This window comes from Cricetulus griseus, assembly GCF_003668045.3.
Source record: "Cricetulus griseus strain 17A/GY chromosome 1 unlocalized genomic scaffold, alternate assembly CriGri-PICRH-1.0 chr1_0, whole genome shotgun sequence".
NCBI classification, from domain to species: domain Eukaryota; kingdom Metazoa; phylum Chordata; class Mammalia; order Rodentia; family Cricetidae; genus Cricetulus; species Cricetulus griseus.
In genome coordinates, this window is record NW_023276806.1 from 108,350,175 (window position 1) to 108,374,709 (window position 24,535).

Sequence of the window (24,535 nt, forward strand, 5' to 3'; positions counted from 1 at the left end):
TGAAGAGAAGACAGGACACCATTGCCTATCTCATTTCAGCCCTAAGTTAACAAATCCTTCAGAAGCAGCCTATGGCTATTAGATTAATTTCCCTCTTCCTCTTTTTTTAAAGATTTACTTATTTTTATTTGTGTATAAAAAGAAGAAAAGCTCAGAATGACCCTGAGACTTTCATTTGTGGAGATGAGAAAAGTGCTGGGAAACTGTGGCTGGAATAAATAGCAAAGATTTAATTAGGAAAAGGTGGGCAATGCTGGGAGATTCCTTATCATTCATGATTTATGCAAGATCTTCCAATGGAGCCATTCCAGAAATCTAGAACGAGACCCTGCTGTCAAAGAGCGTATTACCTTCCCAGTGAAATGTGATGTTTAACGTGCCATGATTATCTTCTGAAGATTCTGCTTGAAGAGAAGCAAAAAGAAGATGACAGAGAGAAAATGAAGAAAACAATGTCCCAGCTTATTCAGGATGCCGCCATAAAAGCAAGAAAAGAAGTAAGGAGCTTTTAGTTATACTTAAAATATAAAATTTAAGTCCTAACTAAGACTAAATGCTACTTAAATATTTTAAAATTAAAACCTTGTATGCTCACTCCCAAAGACACTATGTGAAACTATTAATGTAAGTAGTTGAAAACTGCTGTTTCTTTCCTTTAAATTGAACTGCTGTGGTATAGTGAAATGTACTACATAGTCTTTAACTTCAGGTGGGTTTTTTCTTACCTGTATTTTCTGTGCTCAATATTTTTCTCCTCAGTGAACTACAATTTCAAGTGATTTTTTTTTATAATTTAAAAACATGAAGTTAACATATTTGCTTTCTTTCAAACAACTAAATGGTAGCCTTTATTTTTTGTGAAGCCATTTCAAATATATCCCTTAGAAATATTCTTTAGTCATGCTATATAAGGTCATGTTGGTTGAGAACAAGCTATGCATGATGACAGTGATCTCATGAAACTATAATAGAGCAGAAACACCTGTTACCTGGTATTTTTACAGTACCCTTTCAGGCTAAAATATATTTCGATAAACAAATACCACTATGTGTACCTCTCTATATTACCATGCTGTATAGTTTCATAGCCTGTGAACCCTCAACCTCCTAGGCTTATGCACATACACTCTTTGGTAGTCACAATGTATTTCAGAGCAAACCCCATTGTAACATGATGTGTGACTGTACTTTATTACTAATTGAAGTTAGATAATTTCCCAAACTAAAAATTCAAATTTAAGACAGAGTCAGACTAAAGCCTTTTTATTCTTATCTTCCTGCAAGAACCTTCCCTATACTTGAAGAAACCATTCTGAGCGAGGTAACCCAATCACAAAAAGACAAACATGATATGTATTCATTCATATGTGGATTTTAGACATATAGTAAGGGATTACCAGACTACATTCCACACTGCCAGAGAAACTAGTAAACAAGGAGGACCCTAAAAGAGACAAATTTTGTCCCCTGGAGAAGGGGAAAGGGTCACCCTCCCCTGAGCAAATTGAGAACATTCGAAGAGGAGGGAGGAAGCTACGAGAGTGAGAAGGGAAGAAAAGGAAGGATGCAGAGGTCACGAGGAAGCAGAAATTTTGAGTCAGGTGTAGATTAGAAGAAAGGACATATGATAGGTAGGATTTTAGTTGGGGTGGTAGAGGAGGAAGGGAGGGAGAAGGGAACTAAGATCGTTGTGTAATTCAATCTTGTTTGTAATTCATATATATAAAAAATAAAAAACTAAAGAAAAAGAACTTTCCCTATATGTTAGCTTGAGAATGTTTTAATTTTAGACCATAGTGTTCAATACTCTTTACATACTTTTTTAATGGCTAACAATAAATATTTGTTGTTTTCATGATCTTTGTAAAAATATTTTATTAAAGTATTTTATCCTGTACTACCATTCTAATTGCATTTTTAAGATCAATTAAGTATATTGATTTTTAAGGCTGATTGAAGTTTCATTCATGTTAACCTTATACTTTCAGTGCATTTTTTAAAAAGTGTTAAAGTCTCAATATTTATTCTAAATACCTTTATAGGCTGTAGTATCTGCCTCCTAAACTCTAGGTATCTTCCTTTTGTAAGCATCCCAGGTGGACATCTGAGGCTCTCCTGTCTGCCCTCTAACCCTACTAACCTCCCTGTCTGCTCTGATACTCTCTTGTGTGCTCCCTAGCCCTATAAGCAGCCCAGGTAGATATCTGAGGCACTCTGTCTGCCCTCTAACCCTAGTTACCTCCCTATCTGTAAGCAGCCCAAGTGTATATCTGAGTCTGTTGTGTCTTAACTGAACATACTCTCTTAAACCCAGATTTTTCCTTTCATGTATGTGCCTGTTGGTTTCCTTAAACCCAGCCTTCCCCTGCTAGTCCAGGTGTTCATTCACAGAACATCTACTAAACACTTTCTGTGTGCCAAGCACTTTATTTGTTCTCTACCTCCTGTTGGTTCCACACTGTTGCCAGGTTTTTATATTTGAACTTTAAAAATTGTTTCAAAAAGTAGTACATTCTCATGGTGAAGGAAAATGGAAAAATTCCAGCAAAAGAAAATGAAAATTACACTATTTTTAGTTTTTTCTTTGGGTTTTCATTTAATAATTATCTGTGGTATATATGAAACAAAAAGATGTATATACATCACCAAGTAAATATTAGAGTTATGAGAGCCTTTACTGTCTACATCTTTTTATTCCTTCACTGTTTGTTATTTCAGAGAACAGGCAATGTTTTGATAAATAAAGAATATATATTTATTAATATTCTGTTTCTTTAACAACAAGCACTGTAAATATTTATGTATATTTATTTCTAATTATTCAGCTGTAGCTGAAAGTATTTTCCTTGAAAATGTCCATGTCAGCAGTCATTTCCCTAGTTATTACAATTGACAATTGCTCTAAGTATTTTATTGACTATGGTAGATATAAATGAGCATGTTTTCATATATTTCTGTTCTAGTTATAAAATTGAACAAAAATGTGTCAAACTTTGCATAAATAAAAAAATGGCTTAACTCTCAGATATTCCAACTTTAAAAAAAAAGTTTTAAACTAAAATTTTGGCCATTATTAGCCTTGTCTATTTGTTAAGTAGAAAATCAGTTTCTAGTCAATTGGTATTTCATTTCCAGCTATCCTTATTATTCATAAAATGTCTATGTAAAGAATATGTTTATATGTTTGTATAAAGACAAACTGGGTGTAGTGACACAGCATATAATCCTAGCACGTGGGTGGCTGACACAGGTTAGTGTGTTCAAGACCAGTCTGGGCTTCATGGCAAGAAACTAGAAAGAAGGAAGGAGGGAGGAAGGGAAATACAGAGGAGTAGGATAGGAGAGGCTTTAGTCTGTCTATCAATTTCAGAGTCCTACTGCCTATTGTAAACTTCCTCAGTCTCACATTGGGTTTCATCAGATCCCAGTGCAAAAAATTCGGTGTGAACCTTAGGTCATAGATCACTGGTGATATAATCAGTGTTAATACTTCAGAAGATTCTTTTTTTGATTCAGCTGAGTTTGGCAACATTATAAAATACTTTTGTTGTAAAGCTTCAAGTTGGTTGTATCAGTATAAGATGCTGAAAAGAACACAGTTTAGAAATTGTGTAGGGAGTCAGGCAGATATAACTATACTTTTAAGAACTCAAATTTTTATGCTACATGAAACATTCATGGCTTAAATTCTCTGTCTGTTGCTATGGTAGTCAGTTTTCCATTGCTATAACAAAAATATAGGAGAATTAATATAACAAGAAAGGTTTGTTTTGGCTCCCAGTTTCAGTGGCTGTGGTCCATGATTAGTTGGTGCCATTGTCAGACTTTCAGCAAGACAGCCTATCATGATAAGGGCACATGATGGAGCCAAACCACTCATCACATAGCCAAGAAATAAAAGATAGGTGAGAAGGGGGCTGAGATCCCAATGATCCCTTTCAAGTGCATGCCTGAGATCAGCTGAAGATTTCCCAGTAGACCCCACTTTTATAAAGGTTCTATTATCTCCCAATAGAGCCTTGCTGGGCACCAAGCCTTTACTAACTGGAAATTATAGCCATTAATCCCTCATCAGTAATGGAGGTAGTAACTCATGGGGCTGTTGTAAGAAGAAATGAAATGATACACATAAAGAATTCTGAACAGTACCTGATCATATGATCCCACAACCTCTATGCCCATATTATTACTGACCTGTAAGCAAAATAGATTGATCCTTAATGTCCTAATCCTTGGTTTATCTGAAATGTCAATGTAAATTATAGCCCAAAGTAAAGCCTGAAATTAAGCCACATACACTGTTTGGCAGGCTTTCAAAAAGATAACTCATATTAATTAACCAAATAAAGTACATAGCAATCAGTACTAAAACTAGTCTAAGAAAGTTTGCACTATATCATTAAAATAGGTCCTTTTTTGATTTTTTAATTTGAATTAGAAACAAGATTGTTATGTATGTCAATCCCAATTCCCACTCCCTCCCCTCCTTGACTATCACCAACCCCAACTAATACCCTACCTATCACATATCCTTTCTGCTCCCCAGGGAGGGTGAGGCCTTCCATAGGGGTCATTAGAGTTAAAATAGGTCCTTTTATACAAGAAAGTTTCCAAAGTTTTTAGATCATATAAGTTTCCTGTTGGTTTATATCCTTATCAATAATTCTCTTAGTCCTTTAAAAAAAAAAAAAAACAAAACCTTAGAAGCTCTGTAAACCTAAAATGTCTCCCTCTATTATGGTATCTCCATTCTTGTTATCTTCTATTCTTCCCCTAACTCAACCTTTCTGCTCCCTCATGTCCTCTGCATACCTCCTCTTCTCCCTTCTCATTCTCCTAGCTCCCTCCCCCATCTTCCCGTGCTCCCAATTTGCTCAGGGGATCGTGACCCTTTCCCTTCTCCAGGGACCATGTATGTCTCTCTTAGGGTCTTCCTTGGCTTCTCTGGCCGTGTGGATTGTAGGCTGCTAATCCTTTACTCTATGTCTAAAAATCCACATATGAGTGAGTACATGCCATATTTGTCTTTTTGTGATTGGGTTACCTCACTCAGAATGGTTTCTTCAAGTTCTATCCATTTTCCTGCAAATTTCAAGATTCTATTTTTTTTCCACTGAAGTAGTACTCCATTTTGTAAATGTACCACATTTTCTCTATCCGTTCTTCAGTTGAGGGGCATCTAGGCTGCTTCCAGTTTCTGGCTGTTACAAATAGTGCTGCTATGAACATCGTTGAAATCAGACACTAGGGAAATGTCTGAAGAGCTACAAAGATGACACCAGCTAACAAGCTAAGTAACAGAGGGTAGGCTACCTTAAATGCCCTCCTCGGATATTGAAATTGATGACTGACTTTTATGCCACCTGATAGCCCTCATCCAGCAGCTGATAGAAGTAGAAGCAGACACCCACAACTAATCACCGAAATGAACTGGAACCCAGATGCAGAGAAGGACGAATGAAGAGCAGATGGGTCCAGACCAGGCTGGTGAAACCCACAGAAATAGTTGACCTGAACATCGGGAAACTCTTGCTCCTCAGACTGATAGCTGGGATACCAGCATGGCACTGATCCAGACCCCAGGAACATGGGTTTCAGTGAGGAAACCTCAGAAATCTATGGGACCTCCTGTCCCATACTTTCCCATAAGTGTTCAGTACTTATCCCTAGCATAGGTGTGGACTTTGGAAGCCCATTCCACATAGAGGAATACTCCCTGAACTCCCTGAGCCAAGACACATGGGGGTGGGCCTAGGCCCTATCCCAAAGGATACGATAGACTCTGATGACACCCTATGGAAGGCCTCACCATCCAGCGGGAGCAGAAAGGATCTGTGATAGGTAGTGTTTTAGTTGGGGGGTGGGTGGTAGGGGAGGACGGGAGGGAGAAGGGAACTGGGATTGTCATGTAAAACAATCCTGTTTCTAATTCAAATCAAAAAAATCAAAAAAAAAAAAAAAACCCTTAGAAGCTCTTAGGAAAAATGTTTATCGAAGACATCCTAATTCTTTTTTTTTCCCCTTAGACATCCTAATTCTTCAAAATGCTCTGTGCACACCAGCTATACTCTTTCTGAAAAATCTCAATGTTTATTCAAAGATTTCCTTGAACACTCATTTATTAGCATTAGTGTCTAGTGTACATTGTGAAAAGATCCTATATAGAGAACATAAGTGCTTTAAAAACTAATTACATGTCCAGTGTAATTTTCTTTTCTATTCCTTGCTCTCTGACATTTTGCAGTTAGGGAGTCTGCAGACATTGCTTTTCACACTTGTTCTCTCACATGTGCAAAGTGCTACTTCTGGAGGCTGTGTGACATATGTCAGCACAACAGGTGGAGTGCACAAGCACCTTTGAGCCTAGCTGTCTCCTGTCTAGCCAGACATTCAGCAAATACACAGCAATTTTAGATTGGGAGAATATATTTATTTTTATTAAAAAATACTTAGTCTAAGGTAATGATTACATTATTTAAAGGACCTAATGGTAAAACTTTTAGGGTTTTCTGCTTTTATTTCTTTTTGTTTGTTTGTTTTGTTTTTGTTTTTGTTTTTCAAGACAGGGTTTCTCTGTGTAGCTTTGGAGCCTATCCTGGCACTCGCTCTGGAGACCAGGCTGGCCTCGAACTCACAGTATCCGCCTGCCTCTGCCTCCCAAGTGCTGTAATTAAAGCCTTGCACCACCAATGCCCAGCTTCTGCTTTTATTTCTAATAATTGTAAAATGCTAATCAAAAGAATCCATTATAAACAGAAGTTCTGTTTTTACAGTGTAAAAGGATCCTGAGACAAAAATGCTTTATAGCCATTGTTTTAGATACATCATCCAATTCTGTCTTCAGTTCTCATGATCATTCTTTATTTTACAATGCTAAAGATTCTGGAGCCTTATGTATACTGAACCAATGCTACAAGTGCAGTCCTGTGGTCTGGTCTGATCTATATGACTTGTTGTGTAACTTAGGGTAGGTTTGAACTCACTATATAGTATAGGCAGAATGAACAAAATCTCCCTGCCTCAGCCACCTGTGTGCATGCTCACTACACACAGATCATTACAAATTCTTAGCTATTTTATATATTATATGCCTATTTTTCTTTTATGCCATAAAAATTGCTTTTTAAAAAAATCCATGGTAAATTTTTGTCAGTAATCATTTTTTATTCTTTGCCTAAATTATGTCTTAATTCACAGGTTGAAAGCACAAAAAAACAGTATGAAATACTGATTTCACAATTAAGGGAAGAACTTTCAGCCCTTCAGATGGTATGTTAGAAAACCTTGTTTTAGTATTTTTCTCCAAATATTACTTGCTTTAAAGACCAGTATGTAGGTCATTGGGAATTCATTTTTTCCATACACATGTTTAAGCATGACCTATGCTAGGTGCTAGTAAACAAATAAAAATCCACAGAAATGTTTACGCTGTCTTTGGCTTATGGTAGATAAAGTAGGACAGGTGGCATTCATCACATTTCATTTGTCCTTGGCAGAACACAGGGCTACTAAACAAACCAGCTGCAGCTCCTGCCATATGTTGGGTTGATCTGGAAGACCAGGAAGGAAGAAAAGCTATGTATGTCAGTAGGAAAGAAGAAAGACAGTAAAGCTTTCTACAGACAAATAAATAAGAATGAGTAGACAAGGTGGGGTGGTGATGAAAAGAATTTTCATGTGACGAGATTGGAAATTTAAATTTAACTTGAAAATTTAATGAGATGAAATATAATGACTGTTCCCACAAGATCAAAACACAAAAATATTTAGGAATTAGGAAGATACTTACAACTTCACAAAGATACATCTTTTCTGAGTCTTTACATCACTTTTAATCTGTATAAAATTTGTCAATATTTTGTGCATTCTAATAAATAATGTGCATTAGTGTATGTTCAACACATGACCATTTGTACAACCATGCTCTTTCCAGGAAAATATTTCCAAAGAGATTGTAGCACCCCAAAGTAAGACTCTTCTATCATCCTTAGTGTTCCCTATTGCCTAGCACTGTGTTTTTGCACAGTATATTTTAAAGTAAATAATTATCAACAGAATAATACTTAAATCCTCTAAAAGGCTACATACATGTAGTGTATGTTACTAGACTTTAATCATCATGTAGAGGCCCTGGATGTAACAACCAGGCATGGTTACTCTCTGTTTACTTAGTTTCAATTGTAGGAATGAAGTAGGAACACTTTGTAAAACCAATAGGATGCAGCATGGCCTATTGGTCATATAAAATTGTAACTTATTTTGCTTGTTCTCTTTCATCTATTATCTAAAATCTTGCATTTTGTGATAGAAAAACAAAATGTGTCTTTACCACCATCAAAGATCACTTTAATTAATTGTTAATGTATAAAAACAAGTATTATTGTTGTTTTCCAAAAAGAATGAGGACTGTCTAAGACTAGGGATCCTTAAAACAATGGTGTAACAAACAAATCTATATAAAACTCACTATATTGTAAAAACTATTTTTGTCAATTTCATTATATAACAAATGTGTTTTGTGCTATATATCAAACACTTTTATACCTGAGTGATTTTTCTAAAGATATATAACATCTAATATCACATTCTATGGAAAAAATTTTGCTGTCTGGTTAAAGATATTTTTAAAAATATGGATGTTTCTAGGATGGATTAGAAATACCCTCTTAGAAGCTGGGGGTGTAGCTTAGTTTGTACAATATATGCCTAATATGTGGGAACCCTGAGCATTAGGGTTCATATCTGTAAACCCAATCTGGAGGTGAGACAGAAAGACCAGAAGTTTAAGATTATTCTAGGCTATGTAAAATTGATACTCTAAATGAGAAGACATTTCATCAGGAGTACTGGAAGTCAGGGAAAGCATTGAACAGTGTGTTTCAGACACTGAAAGTGAGTAACTGACAAACAGCTTTACTGTATCTAGCAAATGTACTTTTTAATAAAGACTTTTCATGACAAGGGCAAACTAAAGCAGTTCATGACCACCAAGACAGTATTGCAGAAGATACTAAAATGAGACCTGTACACATAGGAGGAAAACCCTTACTCATGAAAACACAGCAAAGAGTGAAATTTGTAAATAGGAAACAAGTAAATAGGAAAGAATTAGCCATGTCCAACTCAGGAAACCACAAAAGATCATCATGTGAATCAGGACAAAGAAAATAGTAATGGTCAAACCAGTTAGAAAACAACTAACAAATTACAAGAATCAGCAAGTCAATCAATAATAAGTGAAATCGTTATAATTCTCCAATTAAATGATGCAGACTAACTGTAAATTTCTTTAAGAAACTCACCTTACTGGCAAAGGCAGACCAAACTTGAAAGAATGGTAATTGATACAACCAGTGAGTGGAATCAAAAAATAAGCAGGATGCACCATAATCAAATCTGACCTAAATAGCCTTCAAGCAAAACTTACATGAAGGGATAAAGAAGGCCTTGTCATATTAATAAAGGGAAGAAATTGCCTATAAAATACATGAAGAGACAGGATTTCCAGTTTCATAAACTGACATCAAATGTACAATTTGGTCCTGATAAGAATAATAATGGAGGACTTCATTTAATTTTTTCATATCGATGTTAAGTGTTCTGGACTAAAATCCAGTAAAGAAACTACAGTGTTGAACTACACTATAAACTAGGCAATGCACTTCTATGGAACACACAACTTTCTCAGAAGCCAATGGAGTTTTCTCTAAAATAGATCACAAAGTAGTCCAAACAGCATTTCTTTAAAAATACAAAATAATTGAAGTAATTCTTATTACTTACCAAGTCATGGGATTATAAAACTAGAAATCAGTAGCAAGGAAAATTACAGAAAACTGCAGGTATGTAAGAAGTACACCATTGAAGAAGCCATAGGAGAAGTTTAAAGCTTTCTAAAATCTAATGAATATGTAAGTCCATTTTGTGAGAACCTGTGGAATACAGCAAAGACAGGTAGTTCTAAGAAATATGTAGGTATTTTTGAGTCTCCAAATGAAAAGGTGTAGGCTGTCTTTTTTTTTTTTTTTAATGATCTCTATCTTGTTTGAATAGGGGTTGGTAAATGTGACCTCTGTGCTATCAGTTTTAATATTTGCTAACCCTTTATAAAGTATGATTTTAGAAATATTTCACAAATGCTTGTAAAGTTAATTTATCTCCAAAAGCAGGTGTATCAGTGATTATGAGCAAAGCTTTTAATAAAAATTTATATTGTTCATTTTAATATCATAGTGTGTTTTAATAAAAATAGTCGGATAGTATGTTAATCATAAATATTTCAACTTTTCTGTTTCATTTTACCCATTTTTAACTCAGGTTAACCAAATACTGTTGGATACTTCTTGATGTCAGTGAAATATAGTGACTTATGTAGGGGCATAGATAAATACAGTTATTCTTTTCTTTATAGGCCACTTCCTGGATCTAGAAGTATGATCCAACTTTGTTATTAACATAGTGTTCTAGTTTACTTTCTATTGCTGTGATAAAACATTGACAAAAAAGAAAAATCAACTTGAGGAGAAAGGTATTTATTTTAGCTTATAGGTTATAGTCCATCAGCCAGGAAAGCCAAGGCAGGAGCTCGAGGGAGGAACCTAGAAGCAGGAAATTAAGAAGAGACCATGGAGAAATGCTGCTTACTGGCTCTTTATGACTTGCTCCACCTGCTTTCATATACAGCCTAGGACCATGTGCCCCGGGGTAGCACTACCCACAGTTTGCTGTTCATTAAGAAAATGTTCCCATAGACATGCCCATAGGCCAGTTTCTCAGTTGGGAGTCCTCCTTTCCAGATTACTTGAGTTTTGTCAAATTGACAAAGATTAACCAGCACACATATACATAAAAGTTACATGAGTGACATTATGAACAAAGAAAATGTCACCAGTTTAGCATCATAAAATTACCACTCAGCAGGCAGAGAGACAGAATGGTCTTAAGTTCAAGTTTGAGGGCAGCCTGGGCCATGTAGTGAAACTGAAAAACATCCCTCCCCCCAACCCCGAAAAACTAAAACCTTTTATAGATAAGTACTTATCATGTATATGAATAAGTATAAGACATTACAAATGAATTTCCTACAAACTGAGGCCTATTTTAACAAAAACAACAAAAGAAATCCTACCTTGTTTGTAAGAGGGTTCAAAGTAATCATTTCTGGATCATAATTTAAAAGCTTTAAATTTTAGAAACACTGAGGTAGGCCTTTTATATAATTATGAAAAAAATGAATATTTGTGGTGTACTGTCAACAAAGCATGTTCGCAATAAAACTGCTTGTTCTCAAATATGTAGAAAAATAATTATGAAGAACTCACTGGTTGATTGTAGTGCTTTTAGTATTTTGGCAAAATTATTATATTGATTAGTTGATATACTTGTTAAATTACTAAGTAAAATGTTTGACACACAGTCTTTTAAGTATAAATGTTTCAATGTTTTATGCTCATGCTAATAGATTTCCCTGGATGTTGAGTATTTTGTAAAGAAAAATTGTTAGAATTTTACACTTTTTATGCCAGATGTTTTCCTTTGGATATTGTGACACTGTCCGTTCATTTTGCAAGATAATTTGGTAATATTATATGAAAAGAGAACCTGTAACATCCCCCCCACACACTGCCACAAAAAAAGGGGTCGAAGAGCCGAAGGCAATTTCTGAAATTCTAGGATAGGTCATTTTTGAAGGCTGACAATTACTATGCCCTATGCCCAGCAATTCTCCTTAGTTGTAAGTAACTTATATAAGTACTCTGTGATCTTACTTAGTTGATGAGGTAACTATAATACTCTTGTTATAAACAAACCATTTTACTTTTCCATTTTTTTCTCACATTAATATTTCACCAGATACATTTGTTTGCATTATGACTTGATTTTATAGGACTGTGATGAAAAGCAAGGTCAAATCGATCGAGCCATCAGAGGGAAAAGAGCAGTGGAAGAAGAACTTGAGAAGGTAAGAAGGAAGCACAGCTGTCCGAAGGCAACTGCAGGCTTCTTCATTGTTGCCTGCTGTGCTCACACTAGCCTTGCAAGTACTCTGGGCAATATGCTTACTCAAATATAGCTGAAGTCTCATTTAAATATCCATCCTTTTCTTAAATATACATCCATTTCTTTCTGAGAATATCCATATTCTTTGAACATTGTAGTTCAAGGTATAACTTTCTTACATATCTATATTTATTGCTCTAGCCTCATTCCAAGAGTAGTTTTCATTTTGTCTTTTTTTTTTAACTTTATGCCAATTTATTGAGGTTAGACTGGGGTGTAATAGATATATACAACCAAAATATCATAGGATTGCTATGAATTTTACCTTTGTGTATGTATGTGTTTCTCTCTCTCTCTCTCTCTCTCTCTCTCTCTCTCTCTCTCTCTCTCTCTCTCTCTCTGTGTGTGTGTGTGTGTGTGTGTGTGTGTGTGCGCAGGTTTACAGGTATCCATGTGTGTACAGAGGCCAGAGGTTAACATGAGTGTCTTCCTCAATCTTCCTCTACCTTATTTGTTGAGATAGTGCCTCAATAAAACTATAACTTACCATCTCAGCTAGATAATTGGCCAGCAACCTCAGAAATAACATGAATTTCTGCCACCCCATAGCAGGGATTACAGGCACATGCCTCCATAGTCAGCTTTTATGTGAGTATTTATACAACAACCAGTTTACTGAGTTATTTCCCTGCCCCAGAATTTTACCTTTTAAGAATATAGTAATTAGGGAGCTAGAGAAATCAGTGGTTAAGGGCACTGGCTGCTCTTCCAGAGATCTGAGTTCAATTCCTAGCATCCATGTGGAGGTTCACACCCATTTGTAACTCCAGTTCCAGGGGATCCAGTGCCCTGTCCTGACCTCTGTGGGCACTGGGCACTCAACAAGATACACAACCCTACATGCAAAACACTCATACACATAAGATGAAATATTTTTAAAGAATATAATTAGATAAAATACCCCAACGATGTTTGAAGTAAAAACTACATCTTAAAAAATAGTTGCATGCAAAAAAAAAAAAGTTGCATGCTTTTTCATTAGCAGTGAATGTCCCACTGTTTTAAAGTGCCTTGAGAAACAAAAGGCAATCAAATATGAACACTTACCATGTTTAAAGTGCTATTGGTAACTTGTATAGAAAGACTAAGTACCTTACACAGTATTAAAAAACACTAGGCAGTGAAGTTAGGATTTGACTTTGAAAGGCAAACTCTATGACATTCAAAGTATGTGATATATCCATGTTGTCAAAAATAATGACAAAATCAGGTAGTAAAACAGTAATTTGCAAAATAGAACCTAGAATATGGCTTCATTTGGAGAAATAAGCATATGTACATGTGTTCCAAGGGTGACACTTTTTGGCTACCACCCTTCTAAAGGTAGATCTTTCCAGATTTCCTTCATGTCATTTAAGTTCTATTTAGAATGTTACCAGCTATATATCAGGCTTCAGGATGATTTTTTTAATATTACATGGCATATATTAGTGCAGTGCTAAACTTAGAAGACACAGCAATCAGTTCTCCATTAACCACACAGCAGTGAGCCAAGGCCATAGCGCTGTAGGACTGCAGTGACACTCAGTGGCCCAGCAAAGAGTGCTGACATACTGCTATCCTACCTATGTAGAAAGGGTGGTGCAATCTTACCAGTGGGGACAACACAGGTGGACTGGCAAGCCAGTCGTCTTGAGAGGGCAGTTAGATGAATTATTTGTCTGAAAATGTGACCTGGACCTCAGGGCCTGTAGGGATTTAGGCCCCGTACTATAAGAGGAAACCCAGGCTGTAGCTGACCAACTGCCCCTGACAAAGGTAACTCCAGTTTTACCTATGTTGTTTCCCAGGTAACTCAGAGCAAAGTTCTAGAACTTTAAGATCTACTAGTTACAATAAAACACACTGTACTTGAGTATTTCAATAGAAGATTTTCTTGAAGAATATTCACTAAATAACTATACTTTCTTCTTTCTTTGATGTTTTAGGGTGAAAGTCGGCTTTATTCATTGTGGGGCTCTACCATTGAGCTACATACCCCGCCCTACCACTAGTTGTTTTTAAATTGACATTTGAAAGCAAAAGCATTTTTTTAAAAGTTTCAGCAGCAGTTTTACATTTCTGTATTAGTTGAATAGTTTATAGTGAGCATTATTTCAAATTTTTTAGCTGTCAGTTGATAGCATTTAGAAAGAGATGAACACATAGTCATGACTTTATTTCTCAGAATTTTTTATTGAGATAATTTCTTCCTATAAGGTAATGTTTATAAGCCTCTTCCTCAGATTTACCGTGAAGGCAAGCAGGATGAAGGTGATTACAGAAAACTGGAAGAAATGCACCAAAGATGTCTTGCTGCAGAGCGTACAAAAGATGATCTTCAGCTAAGACTAAAGAGTGCAGAAAATAGAATAAAACAACTTGAAATTAAGTAAGTTTTTTAGTGGAATTCCTATGTTAACATTTTAAGCATTCACATGAGTTTTGGTAAATTATTTACCTTTTTATAGAACTTATAAAAACAGCCAAATATGTTCTTTTTATATTTTCTATTTTTATTAATTTTTAAGCTGGCATACAAAATAATGCATTTAGTGATAGCGTTTTCATACTCATGAGTCATAATCTTGTAGTTTGTTCCCCTCCCACAACTGCCCTCCTCTATGTCTCCTTCCTACCCTATGGTTGGTTTCCTTCTCACCCACTAAATAGTACCCCGTTTCTGCTTTCCTCTCCCTCCCCTTATATATCTTCCTAGCACCCTCAGAATTCTATTCCCTCTCACACCCACATACATAATAATACATACAGTAAAATTATCTTGGTCTGGCTTGCTTGGCTTGGCACGGTGATTTCTAGTTGCATCAACTATCTTGCAAATATGATTTTGTTTTTCTTTATTGCTGAATGAAATACTGCTGTATTTATATATTTTTTTTCATTATCCATTCATCTCTTGGTGAACAACTAGGCTGGTTCAGTATCCTTGGCTATTATGAATAGAGATGCAAAGAATGTGCTAGTATCTCTGTGGTATGCTGATTTAGAATATGTGTATGTGTCCTACATATATATGTACATGCCTCTTAGTTGGATTATATAGCTGTTTTTTTTGTTGTTGTTGTTGTTTTTGTGTTTTTGTTTTTTATTTGGAGGCTTCCATACTGATTTCCATAGTGGCTGAAAAGTTTACATTCTAACCATCAGTGACTAAGAACCGTTCCTTCCTCACAGCCTTGCCAGCTTTTGTTTAGTTTTCTTCGGGTGAGATGGAAATCACAAAGAAATTTTAGTTTGCATTTCCCTGATGGCTAAGGGTGTTGAATATTTTTCTATATATTTACTGACCATTTATATTTCTTTTGAGGTCTATTAACCAATTTACTGATCAGATGATTAGTTTTGTATTACTTAGTGTTTTTGTTTCATTTTTCACATTCTTTTATGTATTCTAGATTATAATCCTCTGATAAATTATTGGCAATGATGTTTTTGACCAATCTGAAGCCTGGATTTTATGTATAGTTTATTTTATGTCATATAATCTCTTAGATCAATTATTATTATTATTTTCTAAGCTATTACTGTATTTTTCAGATAGTCCTTGCTATGCGGATATCTTGAGGTATTTTTTATGTGTTCTTCCCTAACAATTTTAAACATTAAAGTCTTTAATTTACTTTTAATTGATTTTTGTACAAATTGAAAGAAAGGGACCTGAGTTTCCTTCTACTGCATGTGATCCAGTTTCCCCAGTACCACTTACTGAGGATATTTTATGTTTTAGTTTGATTTGGTTTTTTTCTCTAAAGTTTTTGAAACTTGCTGTTTTTGTTTCTGTGACTATGCAGTATAACTTGAAATAAGATACCGTGATACTTCTAGCATTGTTCTTTTTGCTTGGGATTGCTTTAACTATTCAGTGTCTTTTGTGCTTTTATGAATTTTAGCACTTTTTTTCTAATTCTGTGAAGAATGCCAGTAGAATTTTTAAGGGTATTGCATTGAATATGTACGTGACTTTGAAGTAATTCAGTCATTTTTACTATGTTAATTCTTTTGATCCATGAGCCTGAGAATTTTTTTCCTAACTTCTAGAATCTTGAGCTTCTTCAAGAGTTTTATTTTTTCCATTATAGAGTTCTTTGGCTTCCTTGCTTAGGCATATTAAAGTTATTTTTTTAAGAGATTGCTAGCCTTATGTTTTTCTCAGTATTTGTTATATATTGGTATATTAAGAAAGCCACTGGTTTCTTACATTGGTGTTTATATCGTGATGCTTTGTTGAAAGTATTTATCATTTCTAAGAGGTTTTATGTTGCGTTGTTAGATTCCCTTTTGTATGACATTATACCTCTGCAAATAGAAATAACTTAGTGCCTTCCTTTTCTTTTTTCTTTTTTTAATTTAAATTAGAAACAATCTTCTTTTACATGTCAATCTCCATTCAGTCTCCCTCCCCTCCACCCTTGCCCCCCACCAGCCTTCTATCCCTGCCACTATCTGCTCCCCAGAAATTCCATGAGGCTTTCCATGGGTGATCTTCAAAGTCTGTCATATCATTTGGAGCAGGCACTAGACCCTCCCCCTTGTGTCTTGGCTGAGAGAGTATCCCTCTATGTGGAGAGGGCTCCCAAAGAGCCTTCCTTTTCAATCTGTATCCTTTTTATTACTTTCTCTACTGCTATAGTTAAGACTCCAATCACTACGAAGAATAAAAGTGGAAAGAGCTGACACTTTGTCTCATTCCTGATTTTCAAGGAAATGCATGAAGCCTGTTCCCATTTACTATAATGTTGGCTATTTTATCATGAGTAGCTTTTATTATGTTGAGGTATAATCCTTGAATTCCTGATTTCTTTGGGTTTTTATCAAGGGATGTTGACCTTTGTTGAAGACCTTTCTGCATCTTTTGAGATGATTACATTATTTCCATTTTTGAATCAACAATTGTAATGTATTACATTTGTAGATAAATGTGTTGAATCATGCTTTTCATTCCTAAAATGAAACTGACTTGGTCATGTTGAATGTTCTTTTTGATGTGGGGTCAAATTCAGTTGGCAAGTATTTCATTGAGACGTTCAGCAAGAAATTTTTTTCATTTGGTTATGTCTTTATATGGTTTTAATATCAGGGTGATATTGACTTTGTACATAAATTTAGCACTATTCTTTCCCTTTCCATCTTATGCAATAGTTTGAGGAACATGGGTATTGGTTCTTTAAATTTCTATAGAATCCAGTCGTATTTTTAATTGAGAAAATTTTTATCACTGATATATTTTCATCACTACAGATCTATTTTAGTTATCTAACTTACAAGTTTTGGTAGGTCACTTCTAGAAATTTTTCTAGATTTTTCCAATTCATTAGAACATAGATTTTTCAAAATATGCCCTAGTGAATTTCATTGGTGTTAATTGTTGTCTTGTCTCTTTTGGGGGAACCCACCACCCAATACTCAAATCACAAAAGGAGGCTTATTGTTAATTATGAATGTCCAACCTTAGGTTAGCTTGTTTCTTGCCAGCTTTTCCTAACTTAAATTATTCCATCTATCTTTGACCTCAGGGCTTTTATCTTTCTCTGTCTTCTGTATATCTTACTTTCACGCTTATTCCCTGGTTGGCTGGGTGGCTGGCCCCTGATGTCCTCCTCCCCTTGTTCTCTCATTGCTCCCTCTCTTTCTTGTTTCTCCTTCTATTTATACTCTGTCTGCCAAGCCTGCCTATCCTTGCTCCTGCCTTGTTGTTGGCCGTTCAGAGTTTTATTAGACCATAAGGTTCTTTAGAAAGACAAAGAATCATAGCTTCACAGAGTTAAACAAATGCAGCATGAACAAAAGTCACACACCTTAAAATAATGTTTTGCTACATTGTCTCCCTTTTAAATTTTATTTTATTAATTAGATCTTCAGAGAATACACAAACTCATAGAAATTGAACATTGTTTCATGAGTCATCAAAGAAATCAGGACAGAAGTAGAAAATTTTCTAGAATTGAATGATAACAAAAACACAGCATTCTCTTTCTTTGAATTAGTCTGGTTAAACATTTGTAAATGCTAGTTTGTCTCTCTGTTGGTGTATATTAAGGTACGTAGTTGATATAAAAAGTCTTCCTAGTAGGACCCTAAGAGAGACATACATGTTCCTCTGGAGAAGGGGAAAGTGATAAGATCTCCTGAGCAAATTGGGAGTATGGGGGGAGGGGGGAAGAAGCTAGGAGAATGAGAAGGGGAGAATAGGAGGGATGAGGAGGACATGAGGGAGCAGAGAGGTTGAGTCGGGGGAAGAATAGAAGATAACAAGAATGGAGATACATAATAGAGGGAGACATTTTTTGTTTAAAGAGAAATCAGGTACTAGGGAAACATCTAGAGATCTACAAAGATGACACCAACTAACATTCTAAGCAACAGAGAAGTGGCTACCTTAAATGCCCTCCCCTGATAATGACATTGATGACTGTCTTACATTGCCATCCTATAGCCTCATCCAGCAGCTGGTAGAAGTAGGAACAGACACCTACAACTAATCACTGAACTGAACTGGAATCCAGTTGCAGAGAAGGACTAGTGATGAGCACAGTCCAGACCAGGCTAGTGAAACCCACAGAAACAGCTGACCTAAACAAGGGGGAGCTCTTGGTCCCCAGACTGATAGCTGGGAAAACAGCACAGGACTGATCCAGACCCCAGGAACATGGGTTTCAGTGAGGATATCTATGGGTCCTCCTGTAGTAGATCAGTACTTATCCCTAGCATAGGAATGGACTTTAGGAGTCCATTCCACATAGAGGGATACTCCCTGAGCCAAGACAAACAGGGATGGGCCTAGACCCTATCCCAAAGGATATGACAGACTCTGAAGACCCCCCCTGTGGAAGACCTCACCCTCCCTGGGGAGCAGAAAGGATATGTGATAGGTAGGGTTTTAGTTGGAGGGGGGAGGAAGGGAGAGAGAGGGAACTGGGATTGACATATAAGACAATCTTATTTCTAATTCAAATTAAAAATGGAGAAAAAAATAAAAATAAATTTTTTTAAAAAGTCTTCACTAGTATTCTTGACATGCATGAAGTTTTTCCATCAATATAAACAGAAGACAGCATCTTAAGACTTATACTGATTAGTGTCTTAGTTATTGTTCTATTGCTGTGAAGAGACACCATGACCAAGGCAATTTATAAAAGAAAGCATTTAACTGGGGTTACAGTGTCATGGGGTTAGTTCATGATCATAATCATGGGAAGCCTGGTAGCAGGCAGGCAGGCATAGCACTGGAACGGTAGCTGACAGCTACATCCTGATCCACAGGCAGGAGGCAAAGAGAGAGCGCTAACTGGGCCTGGTGGGCTTTTGAAATCTCAAAGCTCACCCCCAGTGACATACCTCCTCATTAAGACTATTATATCTCCTAATCCTTCCCAAATAATTCTACCAACTAAGGATAAGTATTCAAACATATGAGCCTATGGAGACCATTCTCCAAACCACCACATTATATAATGATGCTTTTTTTTTATGTGAGTCCTTTAAAATTATGGAATGAAAATTTATCTAAACAATTTCCCATTTTGCATATTTCCATACTAATTCTTCCCAGTGTGAATTCATCCTCATTGTGTGTTTTTTCATGTGCTGCTTATGGGTTGTGAGCAATGGGTAGAAAGCTTTTCCCTGTTTCTAACATGTAAAATCATCTTTTTATAATTTTAAATGTTCCATATAGGACAAAGGCTCATCCATCTTTATATTAGTAGACTTCTTCCTAGTATAGTTCTTTTGCATTGGTGATACAATGGGAGATCCCAAAGCTTCCAGAAATTCTCCACAGCAATGTGCTTCTCTCCAGCATCATTTCTTATGTACTCACCAACCCATGGGAAAGCAGTGGGAGCATTCCAGTATCTTCAGGCTATCCTTGATAAATACTTGCTTATGATCACATCATTCAGAAGATTCCTTTTGAGTGTGCATTCTCTAGCCCAGTTCTAGTTTCAAAAATGCTAACTTCACTGTTTCTCAAGTCTCTATTAATCTCTTGTGGTCTCTCTTTCTTCTATTTTGCTGCTGCTACTGCTGCTGGTGGTGGTACATTATTCACTTCTGTTAGGAGGCACACACATGGTTGTTTCTGTTGCAATGTCTTTTGATACTAATGTCCTTTTATGACCAATGCCTGTGTATACTATTTCATCAGGAAGTTGATTTTTGGAACTTTACTATTTGAAAAGAAAAAGTAGCACTAGGGATAAATACTGGTTCCACTGTTAGAGGTCCCATAGATTGCCCAGGCCTCCTAACTGGCACCCACATTCAGAGGGTTTGGTTTGGTCCAACGTTGACTCCCCAGCTTTACGACTGAAGTTCTTGTACTCTCACTAGGTCAGGCCAGCTGTTTCTGTGGGTTTTTCCAGCACAGTCTTGACTCCTTTGCTCATCACTCCTCCTCTCTAAAACTGGTTTCTAGAAGTATGGCTCAGTGCTTAGCTATGGGTGTCTGCTTCTGCTTCCATCAGCTATTGGATGAAGGCTCTAGGATGGCAATTAAGGTAGTCATCATTCTCATTATAAGGAAAGGGCATCAAAGGTGGCCTCTACTGCTTAGATTCTTAGTTGGTGTCATCTTTGTGGATCTCTGAACATTTCCCTAGTGCCAGATTTCACAAATGGACTTTGGGAGCCCATTCCCTATGAAGGGATACTGTTTCAGCCTAGATACACGGAGGAGGCCCTGGGCCTTGTCCCAAATGATGTGACAGACTTTGATTGTCCCCTATAGAAGGCCTCACTATACTTGGGGAGTGGGTAGGGGTTGGGCTGGGGGAGTTGGTGGGTGGCATGGGAGGATGGGATGGAGAGGAAACAGAGGGCTTGATATGTAAAACAATTGTTTCTAAATTTTAAAAAATGTTAAAAAAAAAAGAAAACATAGCTACATGTGTTAATAGGAATTAATGATTTTATATAGAATTAAAACCATATGTTACAGAAATGAATGATTTCATATAGAACTTAAAACTAAGAAGAATATGAAGAACTAGAAAAGCAAAAGTCTAAACAGGACAGAAATGGAAGTTCAGAGCCAATTATAAGCATTGGGGAAGTTAGGGTTGGAATAGAACCATAAGCTATGGCTTGTGGTAATAAAACTGCCATCAGGTAAAAACTGTGCGTATTAAGAATTTCTCTCCTTTCAAGTTACTTTTAACTAATAATTGAGTTCTTTAGATTTTTATTTTGACTAGGTCTTATTATATAGCATATGCTAACTTGGAACTTAATCTGTAGCCCAGGCTGGCATTCAAAGTCAATGCATTCCTCCTGCCTCAGGTTTCCATGTGCTGGGATAGCAAGCATGAATGCCCAGCACTATTTCTCATTAAGCCATCACAATATTAGTAGCATTTACATGTTTCCTGTGACAACTGAAAAATAGAGTATGTTTAGAGTGATTGTTATCTGGAATTGAAAGAGAAATTTCAGAAAATAGGAATGAAAATTAGCAGTATATTGATTGAAAAATAAATGTTTAGAGAATTCCTGATCTAATAATCCATGGCTGAGAAAATAACTTATTAACCTGTGCTAAAATAAGCTTAGAGAATTTAAATTTATAAAGCCTAGTTCTAAGGAGTATAGCAGGAAATATGCAGATTGATTTTACTTTACTTTGTTTGTTTGTTTTTCTTTTTCTTTTTTTTGTTTTGTTTTTCGAGACAGTGTTTCTCTGTATTGTTTTGAAGCCTGTAGACCAGGCTGGCCTCGAACTCACAGAGATCCTCTGCCTCCTAAGAGCTGGGATTAAAGGCGTGCCAGCTGTTGTGTTTTCCTATGGTATTAACATTAAGTAAAAGTTTGATTAGCAGCTCCTTCATCTGTTTACTATTGGGTTCACATTGTTCTCTTAATGCAACAATTCTCAACATTAGGGAAAAAATCAGAAGAAATTTCATGTTGATTTTCTAAATCAGGTCAGCTTACTTAAATTGTTAAATTAAATGCATTTACTTGGTTTTATGTACATTTTGAAACCACATTAGTCAAAAGTAAAAAGAGTACAGCTGTAGATATAGCCTGGGGTCAATATTCAACACCATGATGAAGTGAAAAGAAGTGATTCAGAATAAAGAAAACAGAAGTCTAAATTGTAAAATGTACATGTCTTGATCTTTTCTGTTCTGTTTCATTTGTTTTAAAAAAAACAAAAAGTTCTTCAGAAGAGATATCACGTTCTCATGAAATGATCCAAAAACTTCAAACTGTACTGGAGTCTGAAAGGGAAAACTGTGGCTTTGTCAGTGAGCAAAGGCTGAAACTTCAGGAAGAAAATGAACAACTACAGAAAGAGACTGAGGATTTAAGAAAAATTGCTCTGGAGGCCCAAAAAAAAGCAAAATTAAAGGTATTTTCAAAATGAGTTAAATGTATTCTTGGCAAGATCAAGGTATAGAGAAAATTCATTAGATTCCTAGTGAAACATTCTTCAGGTACTGTGTATGTGTGTACATTGGTGCGCAGATTCGTGCACTAGTCTGTACCTCCTCATCAAATAATACAAAATCATAACTCAAAGTATTAACTAGTGGAACTTGGCAATCATTCTAACCACAGTTCCCCCTCCCTCCCCTTCTCCAGCTCCACCCCACCCCCCCAACCTACCCCCATCCACTCCTCTAAAGCCTCCCATAGGGAGTCAACAAAGCCTGGCACATTAAGTTGAGTCAGGTCCAAGCCCTTCCCCCTGCATCAAAGCTGAGCAAGGCATCCCACCATAAGGAATGGGTTCAAAAAATCCAGTTCAGGCACCAGGGACAGATCCTGGTCCCACTGTCAGGGACCCCTCAAAAAGACCAAGCTACACAACTGTCTCCCACATACAGAGGGCCTAGATAGGTCCCATGCAGCTTTCCTAGCTGTTAGTCTGGAGTTTCTGACCTCCCACAACCTCGGATCAGCTGTCTCAGTGGGTTTCACTGTCCTAGTGATCTTGACCACCCCCCAACCCCTTCACCCCACGCCCTGCTCATACAATCCCTCCTCCCTCCTTTTGACTAGACTCCTGGAGCTTGGCTGTGGATCTCTGCATCTGCTTCAGTTACTGGATGAGGGTTCTATGATGACAGGGAGAGTAGGATAATCACCAATCTGATTATAGGGGAAGGCCAGTTCAGGTACCCACTTCTCTATTGATAGGAGTCTTAGCTGGGGTCATCCTTATGGATTCCTGGGAATTTCCCTAGCACCTGGTTTCTCCCTAATACCATAATCACACCCTCTATTAAAATATCTTTTTCATTGCTTTCCCCCTTTCTGTCCCTCCTCCAAATCAACCATCCCATTCCCTCATGTTCCCATCCCCCATCCAGCATTCTTGAACCTGATTATCTTCTCTCTACGTACAAATTTTTTAAAAAATATTTTCCAGCCATACAACAAAATGATCTTGCCAAAGCAACTTGGGCACTACCAGCTTTTAGTCTGCCATCCTTTCTCCTTCATTAATTTCTTACATTGAATTTCTTCAACATCCGTAAGAGGATGTTCTATCAGTTTTCTCTGAGAGGACCTCCTAGCTAGTGTAAAAACAGCAGCAAGAAGAATGCACAGGGCAAAAGTCTCATCTGAGAAAAATCCTTACCTTTTATTTTCTCTCCCCTTTCCTCTTCCTTTACCCTGTGATAATCCATTTAAGGCACTTCCAAGAAACACATGGTATTCCATCAACATCTCTTTTATCTCCCTCCATTCCATTATATTTTTGTAAATGGCACTAGCTTTTTATAGTAAAGATCTTCATCTTTCAGGCTCACAGTGAGAATGTAAATAAAGTAGCAATACTGTTGTTTCACATTGTTTATTGCTGCTGCAAGGAATCATAAGATGTCATGTTCTGACCTAATTCCTATCAACATGCAGTTACTGACTGTCTTCTGTTGCAGGTATCCAGGACTGTAAGCATTCATAAGGATATGAAGTCAGAAATGAAAAAAATAGTCATGTGTCTTACAAAGATTTTTACTCTGTAAAATATGAAAAAGAACCATATCTGTATAAAGCTACAGTAATTAGACCGTATTGTCAACATCAAAATAATTGTATTGATCAGTAGCACAAACTAAAGTCCAGAAATAAATTATGTTGTAATGATGACCTAATTTTGTAGCAGAAGCACACTGTGGTTCAAGAGGAAAAGAATTATTTTTGCAATTATAATACTAATTCAATTAGATCCATATTTAAAAGATAAAATGACATTTCATCTTTTGCATTACATATGCAAAGTAATTTGTACTACTTTACAAACTTGAAAATAAAATATATGGGCACATAGCTTTAATCCCAGCACTTGGGAGGCAGATACAGGTGTATCTCTTGAGTTAAAGACTAGCCTGGACTACAGAGTAAGTTCCAAAACAGCCAAGGCTACACAGAAAAAGTGTGTCTTGAAAAACCACACACACAGTCCATGGTAGTTGTGTTTTCACTAAAGTATACATCCATTTCATTCATGGTGGAGACAAATTGT

At 36.4% G+C, this 24,535-nt stretch overlaps 1 protein-coding gene across 8 annotated transcripts in view; it reads left to right on the top strand.

Annotated features, from left to right (window-relative positions):
* The window catches only part of Sclt1 (sodium channel and clathrin linker 1), a 146,862-nt gene that overhangs the window by 68,809 nt on the left and 53,518 nt on the right, over window positions 1–24,535 (top strand). For 6 of the 8 annotated variants that reach the window (XM_035451108.1, XM_027391904.2, XM_035451109.1 and 3 more), the window contains 5 exons: window positions 399–497; window positions 7,198–7,269; window positions 11,888–11,962; window positions 14,286–14,431; window positions 22,219–22,411. In XM_035451108.1, the coding sequence (XP_035306999.1) occupies window positions 399–497; window positions 7,198–7,269; window positions 11,888–11,962; window positions 14,286–14,431; window positions 22,219–22,411 (585 nt within the window). The remainder of the gene's footprint in view (window positions 1–398; window positions 498–7,197; window positions 7,270–11,887; window positions 11,963–14,285; window positions 14,432–22,218; window positions 22,412–24,535) is intronic. The other 2 variants (XM_027391906.2, XM_027391907.2) reach the window with 2 other exon arrangements.